The 13695-nt window shown below is 46.3% G+C and overlaps 1 protein-coding gene across 2 annotated transcripts in view; it reads right to left on the bottom strand.

Moving 5' to 3' along the window:
• The window catches only part of EIF3D (eukaryotic translation initiation factor 3 subunit D), a 95697-nt gene that overhangs the window by 17551 nt on the left and 64451 nt on the right, over positions 1–13695 (bottom strand). For both annotated transcript variants that reach the window (XM_085601412.1, XM_085601413.1), the window contains exons 10-12: positions 11182–11312; positions 10459–10544; positions 209–338 (exon numbers count right to left, since the gene is read on the bottom strand). In XM_085601412.1, coding sequence (XP_085457538.1) covers positions 209–338; positions 10459–10544; positions 11182–11312 — 347 coding nt within the window. The remainder of the gene's footprint in view (positions 1–208; positions 339–10458; positions 10545–11181; positions 11313–13695) is intronic.

The raw sequence follows: 13695 nt of genomic DNA, 5'->3' as shown, positions 1-13695 counted from the left end.
GTGTAATGATGGAGGTGTGAGGAAGTACAGATCAAGGTTTGTTTTTAGTGAGCAAAAGTTAAAACATATCCTAACTTCATAAAACGGGCAATGCAAATGGCAGCCATAGGTCTTATGACCAAGAGGAGGGCATAATGGGACTGAGTACAGAGACAGGCAGAAGGCTGTCTGATACCAACATCAGAGTGGCCTCTAAATAGACACCAACCCTGGAGTCCCACTCGTTCAGCGTCTTGATGTTGATAAATGACACTTCACCATTGGCTCCAGTCATCACACCGTCGTGCTCACAGCGAACGATCAGGTCTATGTCATCACCAAGCTTCCACCGTCGGTACCTGAAAGACAGGTGTCAGGCTATCATAATAATACCTATAAAAATAACTGCACAGGTACTATAAGATGGATTATAGCGACACAAAGTTACCAGGTATTGTGTGGATTGGTAGCAAACAGCCACCACAGTTAGGGCAAAGTAAAGGCTTTTACCAGCAACTGTGCTCCAGAGTACAACCTTAAGCAGTTTCAATATGCCCTGTTGCCAGGAAGAAGATATCCATATCCTACGAATCCCCTTCTAGACTCCTGACCTCATTAGGCAGTGAGAAGAACATTGTGTATCATTGCTGTCCTTGTCCAGTTCACCCACAGTTGGGTAAATGTCAGAAAAACTGCATTATGGGACCGTCTTTCAAAGGAGTAAGATGGGTGCACTCATAAACAATACCCACCCTAGACAGTACATAGAAGCAAGGAACCTCGTCTGAATTAATACAGCTTTTCATTCTGGCTGAGAGGGGACCAGGCAGAAAACATTCAGGGGAAGGAAGCAATCTTAGCATGGTCAGCTCAATGGCAAGGGAGCTTTTCTTTCATCCACAAGGGTAAGCCAATGACTAGAATTCCTAAAGAGTATTAACTTCTTTTCAGCAGCAAATAGGACCAGCTGAGGAATACACCACAGGGCAAAGAAGTGTTTAACCCCCTCAAGGCGCAGACGTCACTGGTGATCGTCAAATCAGGCTGTCCGCCCTGGTGTTCAGACACCCAGCCCATTTGCGACAACCCAAATGCCATGCTGGAGGACACAGACCCAGAGTTTCTCAACAGAGAAGGCAAGACCCCCAATCCAGTCTGCTTATTGACATACCACATTGCTTTCATATTGTCTGTCACGATGTGGACTGACTGAGCGGGAAGTAAAGGCCTTGAGCACAACCAAATCGCAATCAATTAAAGCAGGCTGATGTGCAATACTTGCTATTCTGGAGACTAAAGCTTCCTATCTACAGCTGCTCCTGATAAGCACCCTAGCCAAGAGTGGATGCATCAGTCCCCACGGCCATGTCTGGTGGAGGTTGTCCTTACATTCCCCGACACAGGTGCACCTCCACCAAGTTAGGCACGCCACTGTGGCCTGGGAAGCCAAAATTATGTCTAACAGGCTTACCCTGAGCTGGCATCACTGGAAAGGACCCCCCCCCCCCGAGGGCCAGCATGTATACATGACCAGGAAGCCAGTAGACTAAGCAGGTGTAGAACCATCAGGAATGGAATCAGAGACCACTCCTGAAACATCGTAATCAAAACTGAATTTCCTGGACCTTCGGAGGAGAGAATGATCAGAGAGAGTTTGAGTCCAGTACTACCCTTATGAACAGGAGGCAGTAATGGGCCCCCAAGAGAGATTTGGGCTTGTCAAAGGAAAATTCCAACTCAAACAGCAGGGATGATGTGTTCTGCAAGTGGTGCGACACAATCTATGACAACCCAACTGAGAGAAACGAGTCATCCAGGTACGAGACTACAGCAATTCCTCCTGAGATGAGCCACAACCCATGCCATCACCTCTGTGAAGACTTGAGGTGCTGATCTCAGTCCAAACAAAAGTACCACAAACTGGTAAGGAGCTGACTCACACAAAATGTAGGTACTGTAGGAAACTGGGTCTCTGTTGCAGTAACCCCCGCATTTTGACCCCCTTTTATCTACTAGATGCTGGGTTTGAACTCTGACAGTGAACTGAAGCCTGCTAACCAGAACTCCGTGCCAGTGCTCTTTCCTTAAAATAGGATGAAGACTAATTTGAACACAACTAGCAAAGGACTTTAGCACCCCTGAAAGTCCATAGTAAATGGTACCCCTGGTACCTAGGGCATGGGTACTAAAGAGGGTCCCTAAGGGCTGCAGCATATGTTATGCCACCCTAAGGGACCCACACACAAACTGCCATTGCAGGCAGCTAGATAGGGTGCAAACCATGAGTGAAAATATGACCGGGTACATTCCTGTGTGCCATGCGAAAGTCACTGCAATTAATATGAGTAAGTCACCCATACAGCAGGCTTTTGAGCCCTAAGGCAGGGTGAATTATATTTTATGTGAGGAAATCTCTGCATGAGCAGATCTACCCCGGTGTTGTCCGATTGATGATGTAAGTGAACAGGGAAGCCATCTTAAGGTATTTACTGTGCACTGGTCAAAACGAGTAACCCAGCTACATAATGGCTTCACGGATACATAGGTACCCCCACAAACCCTACTAGTCATCTAGTGAGCTGGCTGACTGATCTTGTCCAGCCTGCTACCACAGATGAGGTTCTGACCCTCTAGGAGGTGAGCGCTCCACTCTGAGTTCAGGAACAATGCCTGCTCTGGCAGGAGGTGTTTACACCTCCTCCAGTGGGGAAGGCTAGTAAATAAGCATATCAAGGCCGGAGGCTGCAAGCCTGGCTTCCCTGAGACCTTGAGGATGCCCCCCCCCCCTAATGCCCATTTGGCAGCAGGACAGATGGGTAATTAGTCAGGAGGCGTGTTACATTGTCAGGCTGGGCACACTTCTAGGGTAAGCAGGCTGAAGTGAACACAAAAGAAAGTACTCCACCATCTTGATTGTGGTGGAATTAGGAACTCTGGGACAGGGTGATGCCCACTCCCCACAGGAAGTGGTCATCCAGGGGGGGAAGTGACCCCAGAAGTAAGTAGCCAATTGGCTGCTAAGTCTCACTTCGTTAAACACCCCCTAAATTGAGTGTTTATGTGGCCCCCTGACACCAGAAAATCTATTGGACTACTAGAAACTAAGGAAGAAAGAAGGAGCAAAGAGAGCGAAAAATGAAGACCTGCACCAAAGACTGGCACACAACCCTGCCAGGGTGCTTTCACTTTGACCATCGCTGGGACCGACTTCACCAAGAGCTGGAAATCCTCCCCAAAAGCCTTGAAGGAGTACCTGGCCCCTCAACAACCAGAAGAGATCTTCCTTGGAGCAGAAAAGCTGATCTTCTACATCTGCAGGCACCAAAACAATCTGCCCGGTCCACTGTGTTGCTGGCTATTGGGCCCACCGAAGGAACAGCATGACAGGAGAAGGTCTTCATGCTCCATGAGATCAAATCTGTCTCCTTGCCAAATTTCGAGACACCAACACTTTGGCTATCGAAGCAGCTGCAGCAACCAAGGCTTGTTGGTGGTCCAATCCAGACTACAATAGCACAAAGACCGACTGATCTACCATTAAGGGACATCAATCCACAAAGGCAGCACAGAGAGTGGCCCTGCTTCCCCTCTACACTAGGTCACCAAGACACAGAGAGAGTCTCTGACTGCCGATCCTGATGCCTCAAAGCGCACCTGAGCCCCACAGCCAGAGTCCGAGTGAGGCGATAGTGTCAACAAGGTCCTGATACTATCAAAAGCTGAGCCCATCCTTGGGTTTGGCCAGACTGGTCCCCCAGTATCTGCCTGCAGCCTCCTTCTGCAGGAAACAGAGCACCATGAGAGTCTTCAGCAGTGCCACCCCGTGACAAACCCTCACTGCACGAGCCCCCCCCCCCCCCCCCCGTGGACCATGGGTGTCTGTGTGCCCAAGAACAGGGCTCCCCTTTGGGTTCAGCCAGACTGACCACCTCCTACCCCCCCCCAACATGCAGCTTCTTTTTAACAGGACTGTTCCCCACTGACTTAAGACTGGACACCCAATGCTGAAAAGCACCTATGCATCTGGACACCCCAGAGCTGACCAAGGTATCCCATTGGTGCTGCCTTGGACCTTGCCCCATACTTAGCTGAAGAACAGACCTGTAAGTCGCTGACAAGTGACCATATGCTGTATACGTTTCTTTCCCATAGTATAACAATACCACTTCAAAGCTACAATTACAAGTGTTTTTCTTTATACTGAATAAGAGATAACTTGCAAAGTACTTACCCGATTAAGATGTTCTTGGTGTCTAAATTCACATACAAATCGGTTTTATTTTTATAAAGTGGTGTTGCAGGTCTTTGAGTGTGTGTTTCATTTACTGATTTAGTGTGATCAATAAATGCTCAACATCCTCTAATAAGCCTAAACTGCTTGCCCACACTACCACAAAAGAGAACATTTAGGTTAGTTACTTGCTCCTCTGCAAACCAATATGGGTGTCCTGCACTCTCTGCAAAGTGTACCTCGTTTTAATGCACTATATAGAGAGCCAGCTTCCTACTGGAACGTCCTCTGCACCTGTAGGATCAGTATATGAAATATGCTTTCTGCAAGTCAAGGAACATCACATTGAATTTCTCTTTTCGAAGAACATATTCAGGAGCCTGAAGTCTAAGATCGGATGAAGACTGCTGCCCTTCTTGGGAACTAGGAAAATCATGGAAATAGCACCAATATTGGGCCATTATGCCCTTCCAGGCTGGGAAAAGCAAGGAAATCTGGCCTCACGCAGGGCACAAATGCGCATTCAAAGTAAAGATAAAGGGGACTTCCAAGTGGTGCAGGAAATGACAATGAGGAGGATGAGGCAAATTGCTGTGTGTGAGAAAGTGCCTCGCCTCTTTTGACATGGTTAATTCCCACTGTTTGCCTGAATTTGATGTGGTTTTAATTGTAGTGCACATGGTCCCCTGTGCCAGTGCTTTTTCCCTAAAACATACCCACAATTGGTACTTCTGGCCCCTTTAAGTCCCTAGTTAGTGGTACCCTGGGTACCTAGGGGCTGGGAGCTGAAGAGGCTTCCCCGAGACCCCCATCAATAGGACCATGCCACTGCCCTTGCAGATTGTATGCCCCTGTGAGGTGAAAGTCGACATGGCAACCTGCCTGGGTACCATGCCAGCAAGCACTACCTGAAGATATAGCTAAGTCACCCCCCCCCCTAGCAAGCCTTAGAGCCCCAAGGCAGGGTGCACTATACCACAGGTGAGGGCATATCTGCATGAGTATATAATGCCCCTACAATACTTAAGTCAATTCTTAAATATTTTAAGTGCCAGGGATGCCATGAGGAGTACATGGGCTGGGAACTAGACAACTCCAGTTCCTCAGCACCACAATGGCCTCACTGAAACCAGGAGTGTTTGGTACCAAACAAGTCCTTATAATAAATCCAGACTTATGCCAGTGTGAGATTTATTACACCATGTACTCAGAGGGCAACTCAGATGAGCCCACTGAAAACCTATTGACCCTGGTGTGGACACGGACTGGCCTTAGGGAGCCTGTCACACACAGACATGTTTCTGGACCCCCGGGTGGAGAGCCTCTGCGACCAGAAACAATGCACATTCTGGGCGGAGGTGTCATACCTTCTCCCCCAGGATGGGATAGTGCTCGAATGGAAGGTTTCAAAGATTTGTCACGTTTGTAATGGGACCTCCAACCACTGCTGCTAGCAGCAGATGGCAGCCCCTGGTTTACACCCCCACTTTGAGTGGAAAAAACTGCAGGAAAACCTAGAAGAATAGGTGTGCCCTCCTCTGCCAACTCCACCCCTGAGGTGGGGGAGGCGAAGCACATCCTTCAGTCCCTGCCATCTTTAAGATGGGGAGACCCCTCCAATCAGGGCGTGGTCTAAGCCCCCTCCCACAGGAGGATGGCAAAATTAATTATTTTTTTTCACCCCAGATAAGGTGCAGATTGGCCCTATCTGCTACTAAACTAAAAACACCCCTAAGTTTAGTATTTAGGTGGCTCCCCCTGACCTGAAATGACTTAAGACAACATCCCTGAAGCTGACCCTGCAGAGAAGCCTGAAGATGACAACTACCTAGACCCCAGCCCTACCGGCCTGTCTCCAGCTTTGAAGAGCCAGCAACCAAAAGGTGACTGGTCTTGCAGCTTAAGACTTCTGAAAAACCTGGGAGGACGGACTGCTGCCTTTGTAAAATACTCCAATCTCCCATGGACAGCAGACCTGTCCAGAAGGATCAAATTACAAGGACCCCAGATCCAGATGGATCCTTGTCTCCTACCCACTCTGCACCCGACACATACGGCCCCAGTGAGTGGTGCACCTGTCCAGTGAAGTCTCCCCAGATATCCGGACCTCGAATGCAGCACTGGCCGACCGCTCATGATCCCCCACGATGGCACCTGCAGTGTGAACCTTAAGGCCACCCGCCCCTCCTACTGCAACCAGCTGGGTAAGAATAAATCCTACATCTAAAAAAGGTACAGCTGCACCTGCAGTGCCCCCCAACATCCCAACTTACTTGTACTTTTGCTGGTTTTCTGTCTGCACCCTCCAGTTCAACAACTGCAGTCTGTTTCCAAAACGAAGAATATCCATAGGATTGCATTCGACGCCCAGCATAATTTTGGGGCTACTTTGTGCCCCCCACCCCTCTTTGTGGCGGTTCTAAACACAAGACTTGGTCCATGCAACCAATCTACTTACCTGCAAACAGTGTGGCTTCGAGCACCCCCAGTCTCCATTGAAGCACATTGGGCCAAACTCAGATTTTGACCTCTGCACCCAGCCGGCCCTGTGCCACTGGTGGTGCAGTTTAGGTACTCACCTGACCCATGCCGACCTTTGGTCCAGAAGACTAGACCTGTATAAGTGGTGTACTTACCTGTGTAACCGCATTACTGTTTGTCAATTTTTGTTTCATTAAAAACGTTCTTACCTTATTGCAAAGATCTTGGTCTTAAAATAAAGTACAAAGCAAGCTTATTTTTCTACCTTTGGTGTGGATCACTTTTTTTTTAGCCGTGTGTCCATTATTGGTCAATTTTGTGCAATAAAGGTGCTGCACTCCTCTGTTAGGCCTAAGGCTGCTCGCCCACACAACCACTAATAGAGCACTTTGGGTTTTTACATTGAGCCCTGTACACTTTTGGGGAATTTCTGGACTCTGTGCATGGTATAACCACCTAGTGTTATACCATATACAGAGCCAGCTTCCTACACTGACTATCAGACTCATGCTTTTCCTTGGCTACTGTTTTGCCTTGCCAAAGGATTCTACCATTGCTGCAGGATCTGTGATATCTGACACTGCTTGAATTGAAAACCCCTGGAGAAGCCTTGAAATTTTCATATCTGGATGTATTCCTTCGGAGGTTTTTTAAAGACCCAGTAATCTGGCTGTTGCAGTACCATCTTCGAAGTGTCCAGGTGCTACGTCTGCTAAATTCCCCAAAACACTGTCAACTATTGGCATGTCCACTAAAGTGACCTGGACATCACCCAAGAAGCTTATGGATAGGAGCCAAGGAAAAAAGGGAAGCCCACTGCTCACGTTACGCAATCTGCTGTATCAAGGCCAGCGTTTAGGATTAGCGCTCTGAGTTATATGGCATTTATTTTCTACATTTCTATCTGCATTTCTCCATATTTTTTTGTGCTAGTTTTATCTGAATTTATCCATATTTATTTGGGGTTTTGTGAAAAAAAATGAAAACTACTGCATTGCCACATTTATTTAACTGATAAATGTTGACTCCTAATGGAATGCCTGACAGTTTCAATGATATCAACACCTGCAGATGATAAATCAATACACTTACACATAAGCATGCACATTTTAGTATCAAATTTGTGTTTATCTACTGCTGTTTAAGCTTCTTTACTTAAAAGTATTTTACCCTTCGTACCGGTCAATCCGCATAGCCTAGCAGTGATAACTGACAACATTTAGACTCACTCAAAAAAGCAATCTAATTTCCGTTTCTATACACATTTAAAAATAAATACAGACATGAAAATAAATGTTTGTATGTCGCATCTGTAAAAATCAATATAAACGGAAAACAAGTAGCCTTATTTATTGTACTCCTCGAAGCACCATGTCCATGTTTGAGTACTTCTGAAAAGTCTTCTTTCAAATGGTCTAGCATACTAAGTTACTGCATCATGTAGCCAAAATACAGGCAGCACTAAAGAGATTGTAGGGCCAAACTTCCTGATTAATAACTTCTTTTGCCCATGGGCTCCAGATTGTTGGATTCCCTGTCCGGTAGGTGAGAGGGAAAGGATACAGGATTTTGTTTGCCACATGAGAAGGCCAGGAGAACTAAACTCTCCGGTAAAGGATGAAAGAAATGTAGGATCCCTTAGAGCTGGTTTGCTCCTCCGAACAACAGCTCTGCTAACAGTTACGACAGATAGGTTTGTTAGATGCCTCCCTACTGGGATCCATAAACTTCATTGAATCATTGAAGGGCAAGAGTAACTCTGCGGAAACTGTTGCAGTGTTCAACCTCTAAGAAAATTGGAGGAAGACTTAACAGATGGCAGTAGGAGCTCCAGATTGTCAGCCGCATCCTCTATGACAGCATTGAAGGATATGCAGAAGCAGGGCCTAGTGGGGAGGGGAGGTGAGGTCTATATATCTGGAGATGTGTCCAGTCCGCATGTTTTCTGTGAAGCTAGTAAAACTGCTGTGTCACAGGGGCTTACAGAGATGTATGATCAGTGCCGCTGGTACATCTTGCAACGGTGGTGGAGGAACTGGTATAGAGGCCAATCATGGAACGGACGGTGAGGGCCGTGGACACAGGATGACAGATCAGCACCAGGGTAAACACCAGATGAACAAAGGGAATACTTGGCACCAGGGTATGCACAACTAGTACCCCAAGCAGTACCCTACTCTGTACTATGGGGCTAACAGGTACATCAGAGGGAAACAAAGCATGTTGGAACATGTCCCATTTAAAGGAACATTGATCTGCGTCCGGAGCCAGTAACTGTGTGTACCCTGGCACCAATCAGCAGTTGGAAGCGGCACCGGCTAATGATCTGGAGGGATTTTCACAAATTATGACTGAGGAAGACAATTCCTGAGGAGGTGAGAAGTTACCTCTGGACTCTGAAAGTCTAAGAGTCCGAGCACTTTTTCCTCTTTTTAATGTCCTCTCTTTTCCCCCAAGAAGACTTCCAGGAGGGTGAAGATTGAGAATAGAAATAGGAGCGGACCTCGACTGAGAATATGACAAGCCCATCAATCATCCTTTGCAAAAGCCACAACCATACTTGGCTTCTCACTCTGATTACATTGGGCAACATGCTCGCGTACAAGGGAACCCAAGCACAACAGACAATCCGTGTGAGAATCTGTTAAGAAGACTTGTTTGTTACTGTTGCACCACAGCTTAATGCATGACCTCTTATGGGATGACAATGTCCTATACACTGCACTGATTTTGGAGGAGGAGAGCTTTAGATACACGCAATACGGTAAAGAAAAAAGTTATCTGATGTCTGTGTACTAGGGTGAGCTCCTTATAGCTCCAATTATATCACCAGGAGGCCATTTACGGCTCCCAGATGAAGCCAGGGCCCTCTTCCGGCACATAGGAGCTATAAAGAAAATTCTGGATCTAGGTCAATGGCTGGGGATATTCAACAGGAGAGGAGAGAAGTCTGCAGGCACATCTACCCATCAGTTAAATTTTTGCAGCAATGGCAGGTTAAACTACAATGGAATACCATATCATCCTACTTGCAAAATGAAATCATTATCTAGAAACTAGAGGTTTGTTGCAGCATAAACAAAGCAGCAGGTTTTCAGTTTGGACACAAAAAAAAAAAGAAAATCACTATAATCAGAGTGAACACCACCCATACGCAAACCATCCAAATTATGCCTCTTGAGGAACATCCTTTTCTAATATTTTGCTAAGTCATTCTGAGAAACAAGATTAAACTTTCAGCTCTCCTCTGCGAAAACCACCTGTTAGCACTGAAGTGTGTTATGACTTATGCCCAACAAATGGATGCAGGTGGCCTTCATTAGTGGAGAGCTAGCATTTGTGGAAACAGGTGGCTCTGGGGTATGGTTTGAATAAAATCAGACAGTCTTGGATACGAAGGAGGGGCCTGGGCCTAACCGGACGGCTCTGGAGAAAAATGGTGATTGTTCTTCTGAAAGAGCGTGAACTTTGCAGACTGCATATGATGGGACAATTGGCATCATTTCAACAGTGATCTGAGAGTGCTCAGAACATCCAACAGGCACCACTTTAAACATATTTCATAGGTGTTCAACCTTTTATGTATAAACAATCTAAATAATCAATATCATGCAAAATCATTACCTGCGTCTATGTGCTATATATCCAGGATCATTTCTTTTCCACATATTATATCAGAACCTAATTCAGAGTGATGCTTAGAGTACACCCTAAGCCCCACACATTATATGGTCATAGACCCTCCCCCACTAATAGCAAGCTTGTACCTGTAGGCAACAGACGCTACTTCATTCTGGTCCACATCATCCTCGATAAAGGGGTTCGGGTTGGGAAACTTGTACTTTTCTTTGCCCTGCCAGGGAATTAGGAACAGGTAAACCAGGTGTGCATTAGGCTCAGACCAGACCATGCCATGCTAGCCACTTACTCAAGATGCTCCAGTAAGATTATTGAAATAGGTGATCTGGTACCATCACAGCTCCCACTTCTCAATAACCCTCACTGCAGTACCATGAAAGAATGACGATCTGCCTTCCCTCACTAGGCAAACCCGCTGCAATCCTCATCCTCTTCCACTGGGCTACTGCGCTCCCACATGCTTGCTAGACTTTTTCACTGGAGTGCTCCTTTCACTGGATCCCCACCTGCTACACTCCTACTGCTGTATAAAGACCCACTTCTACAGCCATCTGCTACTTCTTTTATGGCCCCTTGCATAATTTCTCTCATCCCCCAATTAGGATCCCTCGTAAAGTTCCGCACCGGCAATCCTCCTCTCTCCTAGTTAGGACCTCTTGCTGCAGCACTTATTTCCCTCCCTCACTAGGATCCCCCTGTTGCAGTGTTGCTTCGTACCCATTATGACCCACCCCCCTCTACCCAACCCTCCTGCGGGTGCAGCACTTCTTCCTACATTAGGGCCCCTCCATGCCACACTCCGGTCCTTATCAGGCTCCCTCGCTACTTAGGCACCTCCCTTTGGCAATTACCATTCGAAGACACTGCTGAGAGAAGTTGTGGTTGATGTAGGTAGCCTCCATCGCAAGGTTTCTGGGTGAATTGAAGGAGTTGACTTCATCCTGGGGCGGCTCGTTGGCAGTTTCACTCACAGTGAGAAGGTCTTTGGGAAAAAAAGGGGTTGGGAGTGGGGGAGGAAGCATTAACATGATATCAGGTCAATCACGAAAATACTTCATCTCTCTACAGGTGACTTGCATCAATCTCCAAACATCGATACAACACTGCCTATTGGGCATTTTGCCTAAACCCAAACCGGGAATTATGCAAAACAAATTTGCTAAATTAGGCTAACACCTTGGGAAGCAGCAAATAGAGTTTTGTTGGCTGTCAAATATGGGGCCTACTATTCAAATGGACCAAAGATTTATTGGAATAGACACTTGTTGAAAAACTTCAATTAAAAGTGGTGAGAAGAGATTGACCGGGCAGAGTAGGACCCAAGGGAGTTGGCAAATATGTTGAGTCAAATATTAGTTAACCCTGCGTCAGATGAGGACTGATTTAATCTAAGGCCCGAAAGGGGGGGGGGGGGCTGAATACATTGTGCTGGTGATATAATCATGTGTACTGTTGCCTCACAGACCAGTGGTAAGAAGCATGCACATGCTTGGGGGGGGGGGGGGCGGGGGGGCACTGGGAGGCTGTGCAGACTCTTGCTTAATTGTATTGACTATGGATAGGTATCGCTGCCACAGACTGTCGCCTTCCCTAGTACAATGGCAGGTTAGTTTATTAATGATTTATGCTGTGGATATGTCTGCTTGACATAAAAATGTAAAAAAGAAAAAACACTATTGCGATTCAGTCAGGAAAACAGAAAATATACATAGAATGCATGGCAGAAATAATGCCAAGTGTAAAACCACAAGACAAATTAAGTGCCTGTATCCGAGGGTGGGGGGGAGGGGGGAGATCATTAAATAAGTATACATTGGAATAGACTTGCAGTACCTAATGTATCAAAAGTGCAATAGTGGGATCCCACGGTAATTAATACAAGCAGTGTTATGAATAAACATTAACAGTCATAGAGAAAGAAATTGCTAACCAATTCACATTGTTTTAATAGAACCAAACTACACCAATCCATGACCATACCCCTGTAGCACTCTTCCCCAGCAGGGGCCACCTTACCTCAGATCTCAGCCACGTGTGACAGTCTCCCTGAGCTCTGCTCAATTCTTAAGCTTAAACTTTTGAGCCCTGCCTTCTTCCAAAAGTCAAACATTTGACTTGTACAACTGAGGTACAGTTTTCCAGCTTTTACATCATCTCAGAGGGATCTAACAGGCTTTCCAGGCCCTGCAAGTCTTGTGGACATCCAAGACTTTTCTCTGAAGATCCCCATAAGAAATGCCTATATTGCTTACATCCACATCATAAGCCAAAGGATTGTATGCATTTCTGAACTTTTTCTGCTAAGACTCTAAAGGTCCGGGAAGCCAGACTACTCCTTTGGCTTCAAAAGAACAGGACTCATTCAGAATAAGGATCTGGTGAGGAGGGACAGAATCACACACCAACTGAGCAAAAAAGTAAAAATGAGGGCTCTACCTCAATGCAGGGACCCTAAAAGATCAAATAAAAATCACGGAGTAAAGTCTCTGGGTCAGTCAACCCTGCTAGTAAAAAAAAAAGATTACACTTTAAGTCCCTCTCACAAAGACTTAAGGGATGAAGTACTTTTTGGGAAAGCATACAGTCCCCCACAGCTGAATGAAAAATGCCAAGATACGGATGATGAGGACCTTAGTAGAGAAACCTACACTTATTTGGAAGGAAGTAATCCTTTGTTTGCCAACAGTCAGCGGCTCACCGCTACGACTCTTTTCAAGAGCACTACCCCTATGATGAATCTTACGATGAACAACAGGGTTCATGTGGCAACACCGTATCAGTGCCTATATATCTTTAGTCTCAGACTTGCGTCATATGCTCAAGGCAAACATCCCCATAGTTGATTATATTTGAGAGAAAGGCCTGAAACTGATGAAAAACTCCAGCGTCTGTCACAACAGTCATTCCTCAACTGGATAAAAAAATAAAAAGCTCCTGATACTTCAGCTACTTGACTAAAAGGTCATACTCGCTCTGAATCTGTAATCATGCAGGCTGCCCAGAGGTTCTCCAGAAACCCTTCCTCGTGTTCAGCACCACCAGATATAGAAGGAAGGTGACTGGATAACATCTGTAAGCGTTTTTAGGTCTCGCCTAGGCAGTGCACATGCGCTACTCTAGGTGAGGGCCTTTAGCTACCGGTCTTCACTTTTCAAGCACTCGCGCTTGTGGCGGCATCCACTTTGCGGGAGCGAGCAGCGGCGCGCTGTTTGTAATTAACGTGGGCTCGCTGTTTGTAATTAACGTGGCCGCGCCGCCACAAGCACGAGTGCTAGAAAGGTGAAAGCAGTGGTCTTCCCTCACCTCCCGTGAGATGTAGCCTAGTATCCAATTTGTTGACATTTAGATTACTAAATGTTGTAACA

The sequence above is a fragment of the Triturus cristatus genome, chromosome 4_2 (genome assembly GCF_964204655.1).
Source record: "Triturus cristatus chromosome 4_2, aTriCri1.1, whole genome shotgun sequence".
NCBI lineage: Eukaryota > Metazoa > Chordata > Amphibia > Caudata > Salamandridae > Triturus > Triturus cristatus.
This window is presented reverse-complemented; position numbering and strand designations above follow the sequence as displayed.